The 17,497-nt window shown below is 45.2% G+C and overlaps 2 protein-coding genes across 3 annotated transcripts in view; both read left to right on the top strand.

Moving 5' to 3' along the window:
• Nucleotides 1-968: 968 nt before the first annotated feature.
• DDX52 (DExD-box helicase 52) lies at nt 969-7,607 on the top strand (the record flags this gene model as incomplete). Its single annotated transcript, XM_079544978.1, has 15 exons — nt 969-1,055; nt 1,240-1,420; nt 1,719-1,852; nt 2,047-2,232; nt 2,495-2,638; nt 2,837-2,948; nt 3,476-3,548; nt 3,692-3,895; nt 4,065-4,155; nt 4,635-4,757; nt 4,968-5,118; nt 5,490-5,565; nt 6,017-6,088; nt 6,712-6,804; nt 7,459-7,607. The coding sequence occupies 15 exons, from the start codon at nt 969-971 to the stop codon at nt 7,544-7,546; spliced, it is 1,815 nt and encodes a 604-aa protein (XP_079401104.1). The 3' UTR covers nt 7,547-7,607.
• Nucleotides 7,608-8,350: 743 nt separating this feature from the next.
• The window catches only part of SYNRG (synergin gamma), a gene marked incomplete at both ends in the record, with an annotated part of 32,439 nt that continues 23,292 nt past the window's right edge, over nt 8,351-17,497 (top strand). Inside the window, 7 exons of one of the 2 annotated variants that reach the window (XM_079545035.1) lie at nt 8,351-8,439; nt 11,676-11,716; nt 12,997-13,115; nt 14,470-14,600; nt 14,959-15,064; nt 15,667-15,778; nt 16,981-17,280. In XM_079545035.1, coding sequence (XP_079401161.1) covers nt 8,351-8,439; nt 11,676-11,716; nt 12,997-13,115; nt 14,470-14,600; nt 14,959-15,064; nt 15,667-15,778; nt 16,981-17,280 — 898 coding nt within the window. The remainder of the gene's footprint in view (nt 8,440-11,675; nt 11,717-12,996; nt 13,116-14,469; nt 14,601-14,958; nt 15,065-15,666; nt 15,779-16,980; nt 17,281-17,497) is intronic. The other variant, XM_079545036.1, reaches the window with a different exon arrangement.

The following is a 17,497-nucleotide window of genomic DNA, read 5'->3' as shown; positions in this document are numbered from 1 at the left end:
GATGATCCTGACAATGAGAAGATGAGAACTAATAAACCACTGGGTTTTCTCCTCAGAAATACGTGGGGCCCAAGTTTGCAGCTCTGGGAGCAGCGTTGGTGCCTGGTGGACCGAAGGTGTCTCTCTGTGATTGATAGAAGAGCACTTTGCCCACCAGCCCTTTGAGACCAGCTAATGATACTGTAAATCATGACAGCACAGACATGTGCGAACAAAAACTTCTTACAAAAGCCTTTGTCCCTTCATTTAAATGAGCTGCTCCTTTAAAAGAGGCGCAGCAGTCAGTGTAATTAACTCACCATCAGAAATACACAAAAGGACAAAGTGCTGTGATGAGCCTATAAAGATGTAGAACAGCTTTACAGCTCACACTCCAGATTTGATATTTCTGATTCATTTGGATCTCATGCAGATAACCTCAGCCTCAAGGCTGAGTAATGCTTAAAATTGGTTCAGGAACCAAATTTACCGCCTCTCACAGCTTTCCTCCTCCGCCCCCTCACCCAAAGCTGTGTTCTGACCGCAGACAGACGGAAACTGGGTGCATGGTTGGATCCCAGCTTGTACTACGAAAGACAGACACTTGCGGGGTGCTCTCCAGCTCCCCCAATCTACGAAACCTTCTGGTATCGTTCATGAGCGGAACGTGAGAGTCACGGAGAGGGGAGTAACAACGCCCGCCGTGCTGCGGCTCGGCGCGGTCCGGTCCTCCGGCACCATTCAGGGTCTCCGAGGGCTCAGCTCGGGCCGGCCCACAGTCGTACAGGCGGCCCCGGCCCCGAGTTGCGCTGCGCTGACAGAAGGCGGTACGGCTTCACTAAACCTCCCCCAGCCAGGCGCTCTGCAGCGCCGGTTGCCATGACAGCGGGGTGCCGCTCCAGCCCCGCCCCCGCGCTCCCGGAAGTGCATTCTGCTTCCGGCGTTCCGTTTCCGGTGCGCCGCGGGGAGAATCGGGAGCTGGTGGCGGCATGGAGGCGCAGGAGCTGTTCCGCCGCTTGGGCGCCGGGGCTCGTTTCGACGTACAGCGCTTCGGGCGGGACGCGCGGCGCTTCGGGGTGCGGAGCTACCGGGGGGGAGGCTGGGAGGAACTGGGCGGGGCCCGAGGCGGCTCAGCGGGGCTCCGGCCCGTTCCCATCCGCTCGGTGTTCCCCCGCGCGCACTCGCGGCCTTGTGGCGGCGCTCGGGATCCTCACCGCTCCTCTCCGAGTTTGTCACCCTGTGCCTCGCCACCTCCTCCAGGTGATCCGGGGAAGTGGCGGCACACCGGAGAACCTCGACTTCTTCGGGCGCAAGGAGGGAGGAGCCTCATTGGGGTCCGCGGGGAAGCAGGAGGATGGAGCGGGAAGAAAGGATGTGGAGATGGCGGGGAAGAGAAAAAGGACGGCAGAAAGTGGCCAAAGGAAAAGAAAAAAGATACAAGGTGTCCATGTGTACATGTATGCGATAGAGTACCCTGACAGAGTTCATTCTTCTTGCTTCGGTTTGCGTTAAATATGCAGATATTGTGGATTACTCGACTGGGAAAAAAGGGGTCTGTGGTTTCTTTAGCTGCACAACGTTATTGCTGATAGAATGGCTGCGTTGTGATTCGGTAATGAGGTTTTGGGACGTAGTTGATATCTTCGTTCCGTTCAGTGGCAATGAGACAAAAAAGGTTTTGAGGTGTCCTTTTTGGTTGGATTTTACCAATGGAAGCTTTGTTTTTTTGAAACTTCCAGAAACAGTGTCAATGCCAGAGCTGTCAGAAAGCGGTGGGATAATGTGGATGTCCTCTCTGGAAGCAAAAGTCAAAGATACAAAAGACAACAAAAAACCTACTGCAGAAAAGCTTGAACGTTTGAGAAGGGAGAAGGTAGGACCACCGCATTCCAGTGTAGCAACTGATCGCCTGTTTTCTGTGGGAGTTGCATCCAACAGTTGTAGTTTCTTCTGGGAGGAGCTTGACTGAGTATGGGGAAAATAACCAGAAGGTGAATTCATATGCATTTAGTTTTATGACAGAGTTAAAAGGCAAACTAGAAGAAGAGTGTATCTCTTGCCTTTCAGATAAACCGTTTCAGAAATCAACACAGGATTAACATTCAAGGGACAGATCTTCCTGACCCAATTGCCACGTTTGATCAACTTCAGAAGGAATACAAAGTCCACCCCAAAGTCATTGAGAATATTCAAGCTGCTGGCTTCCAGGTTCCAACGCCAATCCAGATGCAGGCCATTCCAGTCATGCTTCATGTAAGTCTTACAGAATCATATATTATTACAGGGTGCGTGGCACAATTTGGAAAGAGGGCTCTCTTTTTAGAGTCCTGTCATTGGTCAGTTGTACAGCTTTAGAAACGTATCAAAGGCATCACATTTCAAAATGCAGCTATGAAAGATTTTTGGTCTGTGCTTTTGCTAATGTGCTTGGGATTAGGTTCGGTTTTGTTGTTTGTTTTTGCTTTGTCTTTCTTCTTTGAGGAGAATACAGTGTCCCTTTTTTGTTTTCTTCCAGGGCCGAGAACTTCTAGCTTCTGCTCCTACTGGGTCTGGAAAAACACTGGCATTTTGTATTCCTCTCTTAACACACCTGAAGCAACCCATGAACAAAGGATTCAGAGCCCTGATCATATCGCCTACCCGGGAACTTGCTGGCCAGGTGTGTGTTGTGGAGGAAGGAATTATTTTCAAATGTGTGTGCTTGCTCATTTATTACTCTCTGCAAACTAAATAGCTTTCTCAAATCCTGAAATCTGAATGATGTTTGAAACTTCATTGAGGGATGCCTGCGGTTTTTCAGATTACAAAAGCGAATCATCTTGGTTTGAAAATTTAATCTGTGTTGCTGTCTTTTCAGACACATCGGGAGTTGGTGAAATTGGCTGAGGGGACAGGCTTCAGGATCCATATGATCCACAAGGCCTCTGAAGCAGCAAAGAAGTTTGGGCCCAAGTCGTCTAAGAAGTTTGGTAACTTTTCACCACTGAAGTGCTTTTTGAAAATCTCAGAAATGTCATTGACTTTGCTCTTCTGGCTGGTGTTGGTTTTATGGAGATTGTTAACACCACTCAAGCTTATGCAGTCTATTGCTCAGCACTAAAAAGGAGCTTGTATGGAAGAAATAGGGAGTGAGCCTGACAGTGAACCTTCATAAATTGTGGGCTTGTCATAATTGTGGGTAAATATTACAGTAGATAGGGCTCCAAACAAGAGAAGAGTGGAACTGATTTTAGTATCTAAACTATTTCCACTGAATTTTAACAGCCACACCCATAAGGTCTTGTGATGATAAAAGAAATTCGCAGCCTTTTTGCAATATCTTCTGCTGCTTAAATATTACCCTAAATGAACAGTGAAGTGCCTTGTCCTAAGCCCAGACCAACAAATCTCTGATTGGGTAGGAACATGTTTCTCAATGCTCTGCTCAGTGCTCTGCTAAAGTCTGTTTTGTCTGTTCTAACATTCTGCTGTTTGTCTTGTTTTGTGTTTTTAATAGATATACTAGTTACTACTCCGAACAGACTCATCTATTTACTGAAACAAGATCCTCCAGCAATAGACTTGACCAGGTACTATATCAAATATGGTTTTGCTGTCAGCTCTGCTACTGGGAAGCGGATGTGTGTATAGTCCTTGTGTCTGTAAGGTTCCTTAGGCCTTTTGGCTTCTGTGCAAATGACTCTTACTGAGAAGAAAACCTCTTTGTTCGTAGCGTGGAGTGGCTGGTGGTGGATGAGTCAGACAAACTGTTTGAAGATGGAAAGTCAGGATTCCGAGAGCAATTGGCCTCCATCTTCCTGGCATGCACGTCCCATGTGGTGAGAAGAGCCTTTTTCAGCGCAACCTTTGCGCGTGATGTGGAGGAGTGGTGTAAACTCAACCTTGACAGTATTGTTCTGGTGACTGTTGGTGCAAGGTAGGTGTGCAGTCACGCTCTGGTTCTCTCTTTTTTCCTTTGCCTGTTACTTCATTGTCAAATGAGCATTACCCCCTTGGAGGATGTACTGATGAAAGTTTGTCTTGCATGCAGTGCTTCTCACCCACCACATAAGATTTATATGTATTTATTGCATTTCTGATTTCAGAAACTCTGCAGCAGAGACGGTGGAACAAGAGCTGTTGTTTGTTGGATCGGAGACAGGAAAACTGACAGCAATGAGAGAGCTTGTTAAAAAGGTATTTTGGAGTGATTGAGCACATCCTGCTTCTGAACTGAGCCGTGTATTCTATCTCTCAGTTAGAGGTTTCTCTGGGTTAAAGCATTGTCCAGATCTCTTGTACAAGAGGAATGTTACTCTCCCTGTGAAATTTTAAAGGATTTTCCAGTGTTAGTTACATATTTGAGCCCTGCTTGGGAGTGGTCTGCATTAATGGTACAGTTAATTGTAGTAGGCAGTGTGAAAGGGGTTGTTCATATTGAGTGGGGAAAAAATAGTTTCTGTGGATTAAATTACAGCCTGATGATTAAGTGAAGAGTAATTCCTTTGAAGGTAGTGGAGTTGAATTTGCTTATGTCCCAAAGATTTTTGCTAGTTAAGAAAAGATAATCCTCTAAGATGTAAATGCGGGGTTCATTTAAGTTGGTAGCAGCAGAGTCTGCAGCCAGCAACAGTAGGAAAAGGGCTTGAACCTTACAGAAGCTTTCTGTTTTGCAGGGTTTTGCTCCCCCAGTCCTTGTTTTTGTACAGTCTATTGAGAGGGCTAAAGAGCTTTTCCATGAGCTTATTTATGAAGGCATCAACGTAGATGTCATCCATGCAGACAAAACTCAACAGCAGGTAGGAGGTTATAACTTCTTTCCCCAAAATGCTTTACAGTACTTGGTATTTCCTTTTTAAAACGTTACTTCAGGTAAGTTTAACAGTAATTATCTGCATGTTTTGGTTTAGAGATTTAGTTTTTTATTAACGTGACAATTTTCAGGAAACATGTTTGCATCAGACTGCTAGTCAAGATGTTTCCAAGTACCTTTCTTTTTTTTTTCCTAGAGAGATAATGTAGTGCACAGTTTCAGAGCTGGGAAGATCTGGGTGCTCATTTGCACAGCTTTACTAGCTCGAGGGATTGATTTCAAAGGAGTTAATATGGTCATTAATTACGATTTGCCAACAAGTGCAGTGGAGTACATCCACAGAATAGGTGAGTATTGTTTGCACAATATGTCCTTTTCCATAGTTTGCGGATCTTTAATGGAGAAACTCTTATGCATATGTGAAATTCCTGACAGCAAGACTCCTCTGTTGCTACAGCATTGACTCATTTGAGTCGATTCATACCTCGTCTCAACTCTCAGTAAAAAAGAGTTACTTTCTGTCAGGCTTCTATGGACTTTGAACATTTAGACCTTTCAAGTATAGTTGTTGTTTTCATGCAGTAGAAATGACCGTTTGGGATCAGCTGTGTGGTCGTGTGCTTAGTGTGTCAACGTACTTTGGGAGGCCTGGGCTATGAAGAGGAGTAGAACAAAGATATTTGAAGACCTGTGCTCTGTTCAATTTGTGTTTTGACAGGTCGTACTGGAAGAGCAGGACACGCAGGGAAAGCAGTCACTTTCTTTACAGAAGATGATAAGCCTTTATTACGAAGGTAAATTTCAAGCATGTTATACAAAGAATAAAGCATATTTTTGCTATGGTGTCCTGCTGAGCTGTGTGGTCCTTTCTAATGCCACACACCCTGTGAGCAGGGTGCTGCTGAGCTCTGCAAAACTCACCTTGATATAGAATGCTCTTCAAGAATTCAGAACTCACATGGTGAAGCTGTAAGGTGTTAACAGTAAGGGAAAGCCTGGATTTTAAGGTTTTGTTTTGAAGCTTTTCACTAACACAACAAGTGAGAAACCGGCACTCTTTGCTACATCGTTGTGCTGTGAACAATGGCAATGCAAGGCGTACCTCATAGTGTTTTTGAGTGAAACCTGGTATTCTGACTTGAACCCTTCTGTGGGGGAAGATTCGAGTCTGTTCAGCTGGTTTTGCTCTTCTCGTTTCCCTACAGTCACTGCCAGAGCTAATCTCTTCCCTCCTCTCCCTTTCAGCATAGCCAGTGTTATCCAGCGAGCTGGCTGTCCTGTGCCAGACTACATAAAACACTTTCCCAAACTCCAAAGGTATGTTCATTTGAATACATTACCTGTTTGTCTTCCATTTTTACATCCTGCATGAGGGCTGGTTGGGGTGTGAGGGTTGCAGAAGTTACTGTTGCAGTTCAGCTGCAAAAGGAGTCTTTGACAGAGCTGTGATGGCGTGTTTTTCCACCCAGACAAAAAAATGGAAACATAAAGAATTCTCTAATGTAGAGAAGCAGTTAGTTCCTGGAGCACAGGGAGCTCCCTGAAACATGCCCCAGGCTTCCCAGGCCTGCACTCATGAATCACTTCCAGTACATGACCTTAAAATGGTGTGTAAGTTACCTTAAAATGGGGTGTGGGTGTTGGATAGGTTGGTAAAGAGTATTTCTTAATGCTTTATTTTGACTGATGATTTTTAATAGCTTTCAAAATTAATTTCAAATTTTGTGTGTGTGTGTATTAACCATAAGTATTAAAATGAAGTTTTTTGAATGCCGTGGAGATAATATAGCTGAACTGACTCTGGAATAAATGCTGAAAATACATTCAGACCAACAGTACCTTACAAACTAGTGCAGGTTTTCGTTGTCTGTTTTATTTCTTTTGAATATTAATTTTTATCCTTTAAAATCAGTTAATCCTTTACTAAATGTCATTCTCAGCAAACAGAAGAAGAAATTCATTAAGAAACCACTAACGAGAGAAGCAATTTGTACCACTCCTCAGTGCTTCTTAAAAAAAGACAGAAGAAAAAAGTAAGAGTGTGCGTGTGTGGAGGGTTTGTGGGTTTTTTTTATTCGTTTTCTTTAATTTCAAAATGTCCTTTGTCCAGAAAAGGCCCACCAAGTTTCCTCCACTCTAACCAACATCTCATTGGGACACACCAGGTCACAGCGCTTGTAATGTAGTGACAGTGCAGTTTCAGTGTCAGAATCTGCTACTGGAAATTGGGTTAATGCCTTGAGTTCACCCTACACGGCTGCATGTGAGAAGACAGCATTACAGGTAGCTCTGTAACAGGCTGTAAAGCTGTCCTAGCAGAATTCCAGAACCCGCTCCTCTTCTGGTAAAGAGCTTGCTTTGTTTCTGTCCTATGACTTGTGTAATGGCTGGGGCTGGAAGGGGCCTCACTGATCATCAAGTTCCAACCTTCCTGCTACAGGCAGGGTAGGCAAGCAATAATACAAGAAATAAATCTTAAATTGCAATGGCTAGAGCTCACAAAATAAGGCTGGCTGGTGTGTAGCAATTTTGTATGGTAGATTGTCATTGTTTTATCTTCAGATGCTTCCTACTGAAAGATTTAAGTTCAGTTGCTCTACTGTAATGCAAAATGTCTGATGTCGATTGTATTTCTATGTACTTTATTTTTAATATGCAGTGCTCAGCTGCCTTGGTCTTTTTTGTAGGAGAACTGCAAAGGAAAATGTTAAGGAAAAGAAGAAAGTTAAGGAAGTTACAAATAACAGTAATTTGAAGACTGCTTCAAAAAGCTGAACAGTGGCAGATGGCTCTGGGACTGGGAGTGACACCTGTGCCCACGCTGAAGAATGGAAGAATGAAGATGATGGCGAAGGGGAAGGAAGAAGAGTATTTCTTCCTCTTTCCTTCTGCGTGAGGTGGGATGTTTACATGCACAAAAGTCCCTACCAAAATATGAGGACTCCTGAATGCTTCTTATAGGAGCTGCAAACTGTGCTCTTGCAGTGAATGCTACTGAACACTTCATATTACTGAACAATTGTTCAAAAGACTGTGTTACTGTCACTTTTATATTACTGCTTGGAACTGCTGTCAGTTCAGTGTTCCCTAAAACACTTCTCAGCCTTACAGAAAATGCAGGTTGCGGGGGGAAGGAGAGGAAAGGGGTACTGCCAGGCCTGGGAACTGCAGCTGGGAGATGCTTCCCTGGACGCGTTTTTCTAACAATGCAAAACAACGAATAGGGGAAGTGCAACCTTCCTTCTGCCTTTGGGATAATGGATCTTTTAAGTGCTTCTCAGTCTCTGTAGTTTCGTGTCGTTTGAGCCCCGCAGCAGAATAAATAAGGTCGTAAAGGCTTCTAGTGGAGCCGTGTCCGTTTCTGCGGTCACTGAGGAGCGCGCGCTCTGTTCCTCGCACTGCCTCCTTCGGGCGTAGATCGCGGCTCCGTTCCTCCCGCCCTCTCTGAGGGGCTCCTCCTCTTCCCGCCGCCCGGGGCCGGGCTGCACGCGGGACGAGGGGCGGCGCTGAGGCGGGCCGCAGTCGGGCCCGGCCCCGGAAGCGCGGCGGCTCAGCTGACCGCCGGGCCGGAGCGGGAAGATGGCGCTGCGGGCCGGGCCCGGCGCGGCGGGCGGCGGAGCGGCGGGCGCCGGCGGAGCTGGAGCGGCGGGAGGCGCGGGGGCAGCAGGGTCGGTGCGGCGGAGCGGGGCGGGGCCGTCGGGCTTGGGCGCGGGGCTGAAGGGCCGCGGGGGAGGCGGGGGTCGGGGCCCGCGGGCGGCCCGCAGTGCCGCCGTGCCCCTCTGCTGCCGTGCCGGGCTCTCCGGCCTGCTGCCTCGGTGCGAGCCGCCCGCCTGTCGCTGCCTTCCGAACGTCTCTCTCTGCGGGTTCCTGCGGGGCCCGCAGCCCCGCTGGGTGCCGGCAGGGACAGCTGTGCTGGTTCACCGGCGCTGCGGGCACGGTGTGAGGTGGAGGAACGGGGTCGGGTGAAAGCAGCGATGCTTTCGTTTAAGCCGGGCTCTGGTATTTCCGGGGCTCCGCTCTCGGGGCGGGTGGCTCAGTTGCTCCTTCGAGGTCCGAGGGCCGGTTGTGCAGCGCGTCGCTCCATAAACCCGGCACGGCTGCGAAACGGCGGCCTCAGAGCAGCGCTGCCTGCGAGGAGCGGGCGTTCGTTTGTCAGTCAGCTGAAGGCCACGACGGTGCGCTCGTCGCAGAGCCTTTGTTTGTTTCCCATCGGCGTTTGGATGCTTTGAGAGCGAATCCGGCGGCAGCGATTCACGTTCTGCGCCGGGGGTTCGTTTCTGTGGATTTCTGTGTTGAAATTTGCCACTGAAAAAAACTCCGGCGTATCCCGTAGCGCGTTGGTAGAATGAGGCTTTGCTCATTGGGAACTTGGGGGTCAAAAATCTGCTTGTGGTTAGGAGTGCATTGCGTGCAGATGGAACGCACAGATACAGCAAAGGAGTTGCTCCTGTGGTTTGATCGAGGCTGACTTGCGGTTTTGAAGCTTCTCATTTAAGGTACTTATCCGATAGGAGCACACGGATTAACAGAACTCTCACAGTAGCAGTGCTGTAGGGTAATTGCTTTGCTTTCCTTATATTTACTCTGTCTTGTGCAGGCTATCTGACACATGTAGCGATTTCTTACTGTATTACATCAAGTGTTGCATCTAGTTGCATCAGCCCAGCTGGTGGGGGGGCATCTGACATTGAGAACAACAGAAATCCTGCAGCTGCTTTTAAATCCTTTATGGAAGTAATGAGGAATAAGAAACCCCATTGAAATGGCACGTTTGGTGGTAGTCAGCTGCCCTAAATAATCAAGATTGTGAGGGATTCCATTCTCAGGAAAGTGCATTTGGGAACTTTGGAGTTTGCCGCCAACTAGCTGGAATAAACACTCTTCTGGCTTTTGAGAAGCATATTGGCTTTTACAGACGTACTTCATTGTGCCCATTTCATTTTGTTTTTTAAAGGCAGTCCTGTTGTTACCTGCTTATTCTTATGATCAGTTCTATTATTTTGAGGTACCTGGACTTAAAATGTCTTTTTTTTTTTTTTTTTTTTTTTTTTTTTTTTTTTAATAAAGCTGCTCCTGATGTTGTTTCTATCAGCATGTTTTGTGGTTTTCTGTCCTGCCTCCATGTTATCTCAGCAGTGGCTGAGAGCTTAATTTCAGCATTGCGGATCAGCTGCTTTAGCTGGCTGTGACCATACCTTCTGTGTCCCTGGAAAGCAGTGTGGAAATAAGGCTTCTGGTTTTTGCCTTTAGAAATGATGATGAGGATTGAGCGTCCGTGCTGGTGGCAGCTCCCAGCAGTGGCACAGCAGAACCATGAGGAGAGCTGTGCTAGGAGCTTGCTTTGCCACTTTGGTGTAGCTTCCTCTTCCAGTGCCCTCTCATTAGTTCCAGGGTTTGTTTATTTATTCATCTTTCACTGAGACCTATAAATAAATCAGGAGCTCAGTAGGAAGGGATAAATATTTTATTGCCTGTCCTTTATTTGCTTCCAACAGGCAGTGGTACCTTGCTACGCTTGTTCAGGTTACATTACGTTTGCTAATTTGGAAGAACGCTTTTTGACCAGATTCCCTGACAAGAAAGTGCAACATAAAGCTATGAACGCTTTTTGGTACTTGTGAGCTTTTCCAAATGAACTTTAAATATTTTATAATTCAAAAGAAATGAGGAGTGGTGTATTTTTAAGATGCACAGAACTGCTTTGTGTGCAGGAGCTGAAATTACATGTGGCTTCAGAGGATCTGTGGCTGAGGTGGCACTCGGTGCTGACAGCCTGGAGATAATCAGCTGTTTCCATAGGTGAAAAGAAGCTGAAGCATTGAGAAGATTCCAAGTTAGAGACTGAACTGAGGAGTGCTGTGGGTTGTGCTGGTGACTGTGTCACCTGCAGTCTGTACAGCAACTGCCTGCAATTAAATTTTGTGTTTATCCATCAACCAGATTCTTTATTTTGTCTTAGAATTTATTTTGCTCGGTTCTTCTGGAAGTATAAATGAGGTTGGCTTTGTGACTTCCTGCAGGGTGTGCAGAACTGCCTGCAGTCAGCTGTAGTGTCTTCTCCTTCACTCCCAGGTGGTTTTAGGTCCACCTTTGTGTTGAACGTCTGTGAGCGTGTTTGTCTTTGTGTGGCATTTTGAGGGAACAGCTGGCTGGGGCACCGATTCAAGTTCTTATTTTGTGACTTACTGCTCAGGTGATTTTATTGTGAGTGAGGCTTCCCAGCGAGGGCCTTTCTCCTGTTTGGCAGCACAGCTCGCTATAGCATTTCCATTCGAATTTTGGTTGAATTTTCAGCAGTTCCTCCTCCAGGTGTACCTGGTGTTTTTTACTAGATGAATAGTTTTTTTGCAAACCAACAGTTTTTCTTGAACTGAGATGTAACTAAGAAACCAGCCACGGCATTATTTTGTGATGCGTACCATTTCTGGGGGGAGAGGGGAAGGCAGTGGGGTCTGATGGTCAGTTTATTCCCTGTTGAAAATAGTTACCGAGGAGCTGAGGACCGTTTTCTGGTGCGTTTCATGGTCTTGCTGAATCAGATGCTTCTGGCAGGAGATGCTTATTCATTCTGCAGTGCTCGAAGGCCCAGCCTGAGCTCACAGACTGACCTGTCACCGACCTGTGCAGGTGCTGGAAGTTCTCCTGTGGGTGATGTGGATGAGTCAAAGCCATTTTCGTGCTGTTACAGAGGCTGAGGTCTGTTCCTTCATAGCTCTGCAGTGTGAGCTGTGAAGTTTTGGGCTATGTGTGGCAGGGGGCTGTGTGTAACGTTGCTGATGTCTCCTCTGAAATGCACAGCAGCAGGTGGAGGCGCCGACTGCGGTGTGAGGACTGTGGCTGGTGCACTTCAGAGACTGCTTTCATCCACTGATGTTCACGTTCCCTTTTCTCCCTCCTCTTCTAGCTTCATGTTTCCCGTGGCAGGCGCTTTGGGCCCCCCTCAAGGTATGTATGGATGTAATGCTCTGAGCACTAAATTCGTTACCTTTGGAGATGGCAACCAACTCCAAGTGATCTCTGTTCAGCGCTGCTGCTCCCAGTGTGATTAGGTGAACTCCTGAGCTGGTCGGCCCCTTCAGTTCAATGCAGCTGTTTCTAAAGCTCTGTGCAATGCTGATAAAGCAAAGTGCTGGGTTAGAGACCCTGGAAGATGATACTTCTGGTGTGTCTGACCCTGAATTTGCCTTTAAGACTTTTATATTATTTTGAATACGGCATTTAACCTCCTTATGCTCCTTCTGCCAGCTGTGCATACCAGTGTTGTGTGGGTTCTGCAGTACCCAGTCAATATTTACAAAGCTCTGTAAGACCTTGGGACAGCAGTTACAACCTGTGTGAAAGTGCTCAGACAACAGGAGAGCCCCAGTTTTAAATTACCTTTGTTCTCATTGCTGTTGCAGCGCTGTTTGTTTAATTAATGAAAGATACAGAGAGAACTTGAAGAAGTGACAGTTTTCTTATAAAATGTGTTGGGAGCTGATTTATGGCTTATTTCTGAGCTTGTTGCATCCCTCCTGGAGTGCCTTTGCACGTGATGTTCAGCCACAGGCGGTCAGAATTCTCTCATGGGGTGCTGGTAGCAAGTGTGAATTTCTTCTCGGTGTCTGACTCCCAGGAGAGCAAAACACAAAGATCCTGAGGCGTAATCAATTTGGCTTCATTCTGTGAATAAGTATATTTCAGTTTGATTTGTCAAATTTTACTCAAATGTGGCTTTGACTGGCAAATACTTCTAACCATTCCACTCTGTGTGTTGGGCTCATTGACCGGAGTTATCCAGCCAGCTCAGAATGAGAAGCCGCTCTGTGAAAGTGCTGCAGGGATTTATTTCCCGAGGCTGATCTTGAAATGCTCCCAGTTTTAAAGTTTTCCCTTTCTAGTGTAATGGACAATTAATTATCAGCAGCTGTCAACGTGGTTAATTAAATCTCATTAGCTGGAACTGACCCTGTGAAAAGTGTATGGGAAGAAACCCACAGCCATTCCTTCAGGTGGTGGGAGGCTTCATCTGCCTGGCTGTGGGAAAGCCTCTAACATCTCTTCCCTTAGCCTGACCAGTAGCTAACTTCAGGATATCCCACAGTGCCTGCCCTGCAGCCTGCTTTTCACTGCAGGACTGATTTCTTTGTTCTTCCTTTACTTTGCTGTGGTGGTTTAGTTCAAATATTTACAAAAAAAACAAGCTTTAACACAAAGTGCTCATCTTGTTGAACGTTTTATTACAGGGATGATTCCTATGCAACAGCAAGGATTTCCAATGGTTCCCGTCATGCAGTCCAACATGCCAGGCATGATGGGCATGAATTATGGCTCTCAAATGCCTCCTGGACCCATGGCCATGCAGGTGTGTGCCGATGAGATGTGGCTTGAAATGAGACACTGCTTTTGCTTTGGTTCTACATCCTTACTGCTAAGGTGGGATGTTGTGCAGTATTTCATGAGCCCCTTGTGAGCTGGTACATGCTGTGGTGGTGACCAATTCGCTGAGTTCTTTGTGTCTTTGTCACTCAGATGCTGAAGTAGAGCTGCGTGTAAGTGCAAGTGGTGATTCGTAAACTTTCTTCTTAAGAACCTTGTTGCAGGGAGAAAGCAATTCCAGAGAAATGTGCTGCATTGTCTCGCATGAGCAGTTTTCCCATTTGTCCTACTTCCTCTCTAACGTTGTTGGTTTTTCCTTGCTTAAAGCAACTTGGTCTTTATCTGAACTGTTGCTAATTGAGGAACAAGAACAAAGTATGAGTAGCCAGTGCTATATTTTTTCTGCTTTTAATCACTTGTTTTCTGTTTAGTACCATCTGTGCTTATGTACAGATTTGCATTTTGCTGAAATTTTATGTATTGCCAAAGCTTTGTAACCGAATTGCTGTCTCAAATTGAATTTATTATGTCTTGCCATCTCCTTATGCTCTCCTCTCACTTCCCACCCCCACCTGGACATTATTAAATTAATTTCCTAAAATTTATAGCAGGAAGATGGCTTTATGAGTGCTAGTCTAAAAATAGTAGCACTTGTTCTCTTTCTGTGTGTTCTGATAGCAAAAACAAAATGAATGATAATAGAAGTAATTTAATTTTTGGCTCCTCCTATATTAGGCAAGCTTTGCTACTGCCACCACACCAGGATATGTCTATCACCAAATATTCCTCATTTCATGCAGTCCATTTGGCTGAGGCTCCTGGTGCTGTCGCTCTGTATTCTCTGCCCTCTTGGACGCCCAAATGAGTTTTTTCTGTGAAGTGATCAGAGCCAGTCTGGCCAGCAGCAGCTGTTGGTTAGGAGCATGCACCCCCAGCATGGAGTTTAGAAGTACTCTGTAATCATTTAGAGTAGGAAACTGCATTAAAAATGAAACAAACAAGGAAACCCAAGTGCATGGATCTGTTAGTGATGTAGGTTAGGATGCCTGTAATGGTTTCACCTAGATTGTGTCGATTTTGTCTTCGTTTTCTGTATTTGCCCAGAAAGCCATCGTGCTGTCTAAAATCCCCTAAGAATTGTAGCTCATCATCGAGGGGGAAGAGTGCCACCTACTGAATGGCCACTGCCTTGTTCTGCAGCAGCTTGTCACAGCAGTTGTTACGCTCTGAATTTTGTGAGATCTACCTGGTTTGTCATTTAGCAGGATGTAATTGTCAGTGGTTGGGCTTCTTTTCTGGAGGAAAAAAACCTTGAAGCTGTATTATTAATTTTGTTCTAGGGTGGCATGTCCTTAGGGCCAATGCCAGCGACTGGAATGCCTTACATGGGACAGGCTTCTTTCATAGGGATGCGCCCAGCAGCCCCGCAGTATAGCCCTGACATGCAGAAGCAGTTTGCAGAGGAGCAGCAGTAAGTGATGCTTTATTTGCTCTGGGGGTTGTTCTTATTTATTTATGCTTGTTGGCTTGTTTATTTTCAGGGGGAGACGTGGTCTGGAGGTGCAGTCCTCATAGCAGAAATATTAACCATCGTTTCTCTAGAAAAGTAGTTCATTTAGTATTGTGGAACAGTTTTGAGGTAATTCATTGCACTTGAGGGCAACCTATAAAATTAACAGTGGCTGTTAAACAGTTCTGAGGGAAAGTGGAGGTATGCACCGAGCCAGCTGAAGTTGAGTCAAAAGAAATGGAAAAAAATCTAGCAGAAGTTGGATGTGGAAACTTGAATGAAAAATTGGTTATAGTTTGTTTTTTTTTAATCATTTCAGAAAGAGGTTTGAGCACCAGCAGAAGTTTTTGGAAGAAGAACGAAAACGGCGCCAGTTTGAAGAGCAGAAGCAAAAGCTGAGGCTTTTAAGCAGTGTGAAACCTAAGGTAGGTCCTCAACAGCAAGGGCCACGTTGGTTTCCTCGAGGCTTTCAGTGGCTTTTAGTGGAGTGCTTTATTTTGGGAAGTGAGTGGGGAGCTTGCAGGACACATCAGATCTTGGAAAGCATCTGGAATATTCAGTCACTTGCACACTCTTGTTGCAATGCAAACAAAGTCTGTAAATGAAAACCAACTTTTGTAAAATAAATTTAAACAAACCTGAAGTGTAGCATTTGGGAACAGACTGAGATTTCCAGAGAAGAGAACGTTTGGTGGCTTGATTGTTCACTTTATCCAAAGTTTCGGGCTGTTCCAGTGAGCTCTGAGGCTCTTATCTGTAAGACTACAAATAACTGAACAAGGTCTATGTGTTATTTCTGTACATGAAGTGTCTGTTGGAAGACTGAAAGGTGCTGTTATTGTGTAGCCTGCAAAATACAGCTTTCTAAATATGGGAGTTACTGTTAATAAGCTTCAGGTGTTGCTGGAAAAAGAAGGGTTTAAACTAACAGTAGGCAGTGCTAAGTCTTGTACTGAACAAGTGTGGGTATTGGAAGGAAACTGAACTGTGCTGTAATTTTATTTTATTTTTTTCCAAAACGTTTCAGACAGGTGAAAAAAGCAGAGATGATGCACTGGAAGCCATTAAAGGAAATCTAGATGGTTTTTCTAGGGATGCTAAAATGCATCCAACACCAGCATCGCATCCGAAAAAGCCAGGTTTGTCATTTTCCTCTCTTCCAACTGAAAATAAAACTAATATTTGAAATCCTCGGCAGAAGGAACCAACTGAACGAAGTGTTTTTATTTGATGATGTAAAGTGAATGTATTAATGTTTTGTAAACTTGAGTGTCATCCTAACAACTGTTCACACACTTGGTGTGAGATACTAGATTTCAGCTTTCACTGGAAGACTTGATGATCTTTAAAAGAAAATGTAATATGAAATGCTTACCATGAAATATCAGGGGGATTGATAATGGGTGTTAAGCCCAGTGTTAATAACTTTCTTTATACTTCCATTCCAACTCTTATAATTGAGTTCTTTTCTAGTCAAAGCAATAATTAATGTTTTGCAGAGAGCTTTTGAAGCTGAGAAGTGCTATGTAAGTGTTAGGAATGATCAAAACCTTGTGTAAAGACTTCAGAGTACTGTAATAGCTTTTTTTTTTTTTCACCATTGCCTGGGCATGGTCAAATCAAAGCCTTTGGTATTCTCTCTTCTCAGTAATTACTGTGTTTGTAACAATTATTACTAGAAATTTCTTCTGGGTTAAGACATAGCTCGCTCTGTGTAGCCCAAATGCAGCTTATCTGGACAAGAATTGTCACATGTAAAATCTTCATCTCTCCTGTGGATTTGCTCTTTGATAATTTTGAAGTTCCAAGTGCTCTCCTCACATTCTCCCATTGCTTGTTAAATTTCCCATCCTGCTCTGTTGGAGTGGGTGACGAGGAAAGGCATCCGCAGAAAACTGTCTGAAGGAATATTGTGTTTCTTTTGTATCTCAAGGTTTATTGCTGAGTGTCTGAGGATAAAGCACATCCCAGAGGGGGAACGTTTCCCTCACCTTGTCATCCACCCAGCATCTCTAGTTTGAAATATTTCCTCTTGTTTTGTTTTGACCCAATCTGTTTACAACAAATGCAGTATTTCCATAGCGGGTTTTAAGAATCAAGATTCAGTCAAAGTATTTACATCTGGGAGAGAAGATGCATGGTCGGGAGAGGCTGCTCAGCTTTACCTCATGTGTTTGCTGTGCTGGCAGTAGTCACTCTTCTCACCTCTGTCAAATCACATGTCCACTGCTGTTTCTCCTCACTCGTTTGCTATTTATAGCTATATTTGCCGTTTTCCCTGCTTTTCCTCCTAAAAACTTTCCTCCTGATCACTTTGCATTGTGTTCATTCCATTTTACAGATCATCCCACATCATCATCCCATTCTGCTGTATCTGTTTCCCACTCTGCTTTTCTTGATGATGAAGAATTTAGTGACTTTATACAAGGGCCTACTGAAAGCCCCAGAGCGGTGCCTCAGCCCATCTCTCAGCCTTTCCAGCCTTTCCTTTCTGCTGAGGCTGGACAACTGCTTTCAGAAAAGGCTGTGGTCCAACCTCTCCCTCCAACCCAGACTCCAGTGTTATCCATCCTGCATGGTACAGCTGGGCAGGTTCCCTTTTTTCCTACCTCTGCATCTTCACCCAGTATCCATAAAACAGGTAACTGAAGTTTTATTTTATTTTGTTTTTCCCAATATCACTTTTTGTTGTAAAGCTACAGAGAGCCTTCACCTGTTTTGTTGTTGTTTTTTTCCCTTCAGTCTGGCTGAAAGATATAGGCAATGAATTAGAAGCCTGCTGATCCGTGGGGAATGATGTCCCCTTCCTGCTTTTCTTAGAACTGCGCTGTAAAAGCAAGTTGTGTGGATTGAAGGAT

This window comes from Tetrao urogallus (assembly GCF_951394365.1).
Source record: "Tetrao urogallus genome assembly, chromosome: 20".
NCBI classification, from domain to species: domain Eukaryota; kingdom Metazoa; phylum Chordata; class Aves; order Galliformes; family Phasianidae; genus Tetrao; species Tetrao urogallus.
This window is presented reverse-complemented; position numbering and strand designations above follow the sequence as displayed.